The 7,091-nt window shown below is 35.2% G+C and overlaps 1 protein-coding gene across 1 annotated transcript in view; it reads left to right on the top strand.

Annotated features, from left to right (window-relative positions):
- NEK11 (NIMA related kinase 11) overlaps window positions 1–4,435 on the top strand; it is an 87,490-nt gene extending 83,055 nt beyond the window's left edge. Inside the window, exon 15 of the mRNA XM_015814356.1 lies at window positions 3,903–4,435. Within this exon, the coding sequence (XP_015669842.1) occupies window positions 3,903–4,107 (205 nt within the window). The 3' untranslated portion in view covers window positions 4,108–4,435. The remainder of the gene's footprint in view (window positions 1–3,902) is intronic.
- The last annotated feature ends 2,656 nt before the right edge of the window (window positions 4,436–7,091 follow it).

Below are 7,091 nucleotides of genomic sequence, written 5' to 3'. Positions count from 1 at the left end.
CATTCGAATGGTTCTTCAAATAAGCCGAAATCTTTGCCATTTCAGCAAGATACGAAACTTTCAATCTCCAGTCTCCCATCGTTGGCAGAATTGGGCTCTTCCAGTTTTGGGCTATTAACAATCTAGCAGCAGATAAACAATAAAGCATTAAATTCGTTTCTTTTACATCTAAATTCTGCACAATACCTAAAAGAAACAATTGTGGGAGAAAAATAATCCTTTTTTTAAAAATCTGCTGTAAGTTCCACCATAATTGTATCCAAAAAGCCTTGATAATCTTGCAAGTCCACCACATATGAAAAAAAGTTGCATCTGGATGACCACACCTCCAACACTTGGATTCATAATTCGAATAGATACGAGACATAGTTGAAGGAGCCAAGTGCCATCTATAAAGCACACCTATATTTTTAAAACAGACCAGAGAATCTAAAATATTCACCCAGCCAAACAAAATTTCTCAGCTTTATTGTAGGAAGAGGATTTTTTTTTTTATCCCCAATAGTGTATATACATGAGCCTTGAAAACTGCAGGAACTTTTTCAAGCAGTTTTTTAAAAAATTGAACACGATTGAATGGAAGAAAAAATGTAGAAGTAATAATGTTAGGATAAAGAGATTACTATTTAATTACAAACTTGTTGCTCTTCCTAATATTTAAAAATCAAATCATCTTTCCAGTTTACCTAATCAGCAAAATTTATAAAGGCATTTTTTTTCTCCTAAAAAGATAAGGAAATACAGTGGGTTTGTATGCATTTTTAAACCCAATTTTCTGGGTTTTGTAGAAGAAGCAAATCAGAATTAATTTAGATTATTCATGATATATGGGCAATATCTGATTCTGCATTATATACTAAAAAACTTTCAAAAAATAAAGACAAATGTCTTTATAGATATTTCTGTCGCTTATGTAAACTTTGTATAGATGGTTAGAATATATTTAATTTAGCAATAGCCAAATAATTGACATTATTATAATTCAACACATTAGTTAATATATTCTCTCTTATAACACATATGAAAGGTATCATTCATGTCTATCAAATGCAGATATACACTTAACCTTAATCTGAGGTATCACTCCACTCTAAAATATAATTGATTTGACATCTATAACAAATTATTTAATTTTTAGTAGCAAATTAAAAATATTGTTAAGTGCTAAGAGTTTCTTTATGAATGAAAGATGAGGGGAGCATCCTTCAAATACAGAAGGAAAAATAATATTGTGGGATAATAAATCATTTGGAATCATAGGCTCAAAAAAATTTAATTCTTTTGCTTGCAAACAGCATTACCTAACTAGGTAACACATCAGTGCTAGTGAGTGTGGGGTTTCTCTCTCTCTTTGTTTATAATGGCTTACCTTGCTAGTTTTAGTGAGAATGTTTCTGCTTGGTAATTCCTTGATTAGGGCAGGGGTCTCAATACCTGAGCCGCGGCTTGTTCGAAATCAGACTACAGGAGAGATGGGTAAGTGTGCCTTCATGAAGCTCCATTTATATAAGTGGCAGACAAGTGCACATGCACATGAAGCTCCACTCATGCAAGCGGAGAACACATGCGTTGGTACATAAAGCTCTACTTGCGCGAATGGAATTTCGTGTGTGAGTGCCCTCCACTTACACAAGTAGAGCTTCACTCACGAGCACAAGCATCCTTTAGTTGTGTGCGAAGCTCCACTTGCACACAAATGGAGCTGTGCATGCACATGTGCACCTGCCACTCACACGCCCTGCCCTGCACCAGGCCGGGCTGCCAAAATAGAAAGTTGGGGACCGCTGGATTAGTGTATTGTTTTCTGTTTAATTATTTGTCTAGTGTTAATTCCTGCTTATCTGATTATAGCCTGCTGGAGAGGATGTGTTCTGATCTTTTTGTTTCCACCTTAGCTTTTTGTTGACTCTTTTGAATGGTATGCAAATATGGTTTATTTCTATGTATTTATTGATGCATGGTTTGTCTGAATGACAAGCTTCCAGAAATTTCCTAATGGTTTTGGATTTAGTTTTTGTATAGGATGCACACTATTTCTGAGTTGAAACTATGATTAAGTCCGTTCATGTGTCATGAGATTGACTTTTTACATTGTCTTCTGATTGCTAGTTAGTGTTCATAGGTGCATTTGCTAGTCTTCTGCCTGTCTGACTTACATAGTGGTTGTTACAATCCTTATACCCTATATTATAGATGACTCATTTTTTTTTCTTTTTGGGCTACTGAGTATTTTGGTTAAGCTAAAATGTTTTGGGGGGCTTTATTTAATTTGTGTGTTATGGTAATATCTATGGTTGTAATACTTTATTGGTTGTTTCTGAGGTATTTTTGTTGTATATAATAGTGTTATGCTTTTCATAAGCTAGCAGAATAACAGAGTTGGAAGAGATCTTGAAGGTTTTCTAGTCCGATCCCTTGCTCAAGCAGGAAACCCTATACCATTTCAGACAAATGGTTGTCTTATCTCTTTTTAAAAACCTCCAGTCTTGGAGTACCTACAACTTCTGGAGGCAGTATATAAGCCTGACATACCTCTCTGTTCAATTGTATCATTACCATTACTTTGATAATGGAGCACTTGATTAATGTAGGTTGCTTTTCTATGTTTCTAACTTGCCTTCAGGAAAGATATGGCAAATGAGACCAGGATTTCATCCTCATATATTGTCCAATCTTTGATTCTTTGAAGTCCCTCTAGTGGAGAGTTGATGGAGTGTTTGCTTCTTACTGTGAGGCACCCAAGCTTTTTTGTTAATTTTTTTATATTATATTGTATGTAAGAGTCTCTGGTAATGATACAATTGGACAGATGGTATGTCAGGCTTATATATTTTGGGGCTTCTATAGAAGCAGGGGAGGATGGATCCACTGCTTCTACATCTGTAGAAATGTGGGTGGGTGGATCCTAGATCAAGCCAAATCCAAAAACACTAGAGAATTCCTGGAAGCCTGGCATTCTGACAAATTGGTCATCAATAGACATAAACAACTTCTACATACTAGGCAAAAGAGACAATCAACAAGCCAAGAAGGAAACAAAAACACCAAAACCTCCCTACCAGCAATCAACATCTAAATGAACATGAATTTATACTAGGATTAACATCAGACCAACAATCAAGAAGTAAACAATACCCCAATTAAGGAACTGTCAAATGTCCTTCCAGTAAACAGTCCAACTAAAGAATTTTCAAGAATTGAATGGGCATGCCACTAGAATATACATTGAGAACAAACCCCACTCCTTATTACTACTGAAGATGTTACAACCAAACTTAGAGACCATCAAGGATCTCTCAAACCTATTACTGACTGATGACTAAACCTCCTATGAACAGAATAAGCAGGGGGCAGCCAAGAGTCAAGAAGTCTGGGTTTTGAAGGAAAGCTGTGGTTTCTGAAGTAGAGTAACAAGCAGAAAGGTAGTCCCAAAGGTGCTTTTCCAAAAGGCAATTGGTTCCAGTTGCCTCTTGAAAAAGCACTTTTGGGACAACATGATCTGGATGACTGAGAATCTCCACAGACATTAAGCAGAAAAGCAATGGATATTTGGCCAGATATTTCCACAGAATTATTATATAGATAATATACATAATATAAAGGGAAATTATGTTCACAATGGTTAGCTATCATTTGTTTGTACTGTATTGAATACAGGTAATATATATGTTCATGTTCAATTTCAAATCTGCTCAAAGAAGCTAGCAATGTGGCTGATGAAACATCAAAAGTTTATTCATTGCCTTAAATGGCATTGGTTGAAAATAACTTTACCATAGGAGGTTCCTTCAAATACTATTTCCATTTACCTTTCTAGTAAAATCTCCCATTATAATTAATAATGGATTCTATATACTATTTATATTTTCACTAACTTTCCTACAACTGTCTCCTTCTGGCAGGACAGCCATTCAAAAATTGGGAGCAGAAATTTTTGAAAAAGTATATGAATTCCTCCAACAAGCAAGACAAAGGAATGCAAGTGAAGATGAAGTTAAAGAATACCTTGGAAAATTGGTATCTCGGGCAAGTGACTGCTTTGAGGTAGATCAGCTTCTTTATTTTGAAGACCAGCTACAGGTCTCAGAAGATATTTTGGTGAGATAGTGTATCTGAGAATGAATTTTCTTGTATTATCTGAAACCACTAGATTCAGTAGTTTCAATTAGAAATAAATGCATTGTATGATTAATGAATAACATAGAAATACTCTTTGTAAAAAATGATGCTATAGAATTACCTTTTTTTTTATAAAATCAAAAACATTCTTTGAGTTCAGATGAAGTTGATGAGAACTTACAAATTTCTATACAACCAATGTTGATATTTACCGGTAGTTCTCATTAATTTTTTTCTTTAACAATTCCTACGTTATTTTTTATTTTATTTTGCATGGTTGATTCCTTCAGATGAAGAAACAGCATTCAGTAATTTGAGTTTTGGCTGTGTTTCAATAAGGGAGCAGCACAGGAAGTGGAAGGATGGAGGGAAAATAAAACATTTTATAATTTTCATCATGCAAAGTGAGTGAACAGTTCAATTAATTGCAATTAATTGGATTTCAGTTGTTATATACCTAGCAAACATTTTCACTGTGGAAAAAGGGCTTTGAGAGTGAGGATAATTTTTTTCCACTCCCACGATTTTGCAGCCTATCTGCCTTTCTGCTGCTTACAATGCAAATAAATAAAATTCCTTGTACTGATGATCTTTCCTTGTACTGATGTCTTCAAACAAACAAACAAATCATACCTAACTATGTGAAGAAATTACCGTACATTAAGTGTCTTCAGTCAAGGTTAACCCCATTTCATGAACATAGCTATATATATCCTTCTAGGCAATGTTGTAGAAATGGTCAGCTATTGTTTTCTTCTTGGTCTAACCTACAACCTTATATTCCCTGATAGTCTCTCATCCACTTTCTGTGTAGATCCAACTCTGCTTAACTTTCAAGCCCAGATAAGGTTAGCCAGGATCTGCAAGCTGCTGAGGCATGTGGAAAAAAGAAAACTAATTTAGAATGACAGCATATCTTGAATAGGCATTTCTTACAATCTAAAGTAGTTTTGTTCATCACACAGCCAAACTGTGGATAGTTTTTAAACAAGTACATGAATATTACTTTTTTCACAATTAATACATAGCAATGGTCAGCCTAAATGTTAAATTGTGCATATTGTGCTAAATTCCTTATATCTTCAAAAGAGTTACCCTTAAAAGCATTGCTCCTGAAAGTTTCCTTATATGCTTTGAGATCATGTGAAATAAACTTAATTGCTGAAGACACTGATAATCTATTGTAGCCTCCAGGATCATATAGTTATTTCAGTGACACATTCATCAATTCCTGGAGCTTTGACATTATAATGTAAACAATAGAATATTATTTGAGTGAATAATATATCTTGCAGCATTCAAACTTTCTAAAATGTACTGTTAATAATGTTTATAGTTTCAAAATTATGTTCAAGCCATTCACTATGTTTTCTGGGAATAATCTCAGGAATGCAATATTTATTAATATATTGGATAAAATGACACCCCATAATACTGGTATTGTGTGTGTTTGTATGTATATATGTATCTGTGTATGTATCCGCTATCCAACATAAACTAAAACCTCAGAATTTATTGTCTCTAATTTCCCATAATCTGCCACTGATTTAGAGCCACATTTAGACATGTAAACTCTCTTCCAATACACATGACTGACTCATTCATTTCAGAAGCAAGTTGTCTCTAGTAGCAATAGATAAGAAGGCTGTTCACTAGGTAAAATGGGTGGTGGCTGCTGTGAGGATTTCTTCCTGCCACAAATTTGGGTGATAGTAACATTAACATGTTTGGGTAATAGTAAGATTCACAGAGGGATAGAATCAAAATCATGTGAAGTATTAGTACTGCTTTATAAGACCTTCGTAAGACCACACTTAAATACTGCATCCAATTTTGGTCACCACGATATAAAAAAAGATCTTGAGACTCTGGAAAGAATACAAAGAAGAGCAACAAAAATGATTAGGGGACTGGGGGCTAAAATATATGAAGAACGGTTGCAGAAATTGGGTAGACCAGAGAAAAGGCCTGAGGGTGACATCATAGCATTGTTCCAATATTTGAGGGGCTGCCACAAAGAAAAAGAGGTCAACCTATTTTCCAAAGCAGCAGAAGGCAAGACAAGAAATGATGGAAACTAATCAAGGAGAGAAGCAATCTAGAACTAAGAGAAATTTCCTAACAATGAGAACAATTAACCAGTAGAACAGCCTGCTTTCATAAGTTGTGGGTGCTCAATCACTGGAGGCTTTTAAGAAGAGACTGGACAGCCACTTGTCTGAAATGGTATAGGATCTCCTACTTGAGCAGAGGGTTGCACTAGAAGACCTCAACATCCCTTCCAATTCTCTTATTCTGTTTTGAATATTTTTGCTGCAATTGTTAAGTGAATACTGCAATTGTAAAAGGAATGGCATGGTCATTAACCACATGCCATACAGTATTTATTAAGTGAACCAATTATTTGCTATGGGTGTTTTTTGCTGGAAACAGGAAGTGAACCTCAATTTCTGGCAAAAACATCATAAATCATGATCACACGACTGCAGGACACAGCAAACAGTTGTAAATGTGAGTCAATTGCAGAGTGCCTAAAATGCAATAACATTACCTTTGGAGGTGAGAGGGGGGGGGGGCAATTGCCGGAACTTCAAATCTGGGACATAAATTCAACCCTATGATTAGGACATTTTGCTGCTTCAGAAACTCTCCATACTATTAGCAGGTTGCTGTTGCAGTTTCTTTCGGATGTAGCTTCTTACTGGTGTATCTTTCTCTTGCTTTCTTTTAGAATAATGCTGCTTTCTGGCTATAGTTTGGGAGGGATTAGCATTAGAGATTTTCTCTAGCCTTACTAGTTATGACAGTGCAGCCATTTTCTGGAAAGGAGAAAAAAATAGAGCCCTTAACACTAAAAATTTGGCCAATCATGCAAATTGTTGGTAGATCGGATGCTCTTCTATCCTGCTATTTTGTATTCTTGTTTTGATGATTTATTACTTCCTGATTTTAATTCTTTTGGCATTTCTGAG

The sequence above is a fragment of the Protobothrops mucrosquamatus genome, unplaced genomic scaffold (assembly GCF_001527695.2).
Source record: "Protobothrops mucrosquamatus isolate PMUCROS unplaced genomic scaffold, P.Mucros_1.0 scaffold243, whole genome shotgun sequence".
NCBI classification, from domain to species: Eukaryota; Metazoa; Chordata; class Lepidosauria; order Squamata; family Viperidae; genus Protobothrops; species Protobothrops mucrosquamatus.
Note: the sequence above shows the minus strand (reverse complement) of the source record. Positions and strands in the feature narration are given on the sequence as shown.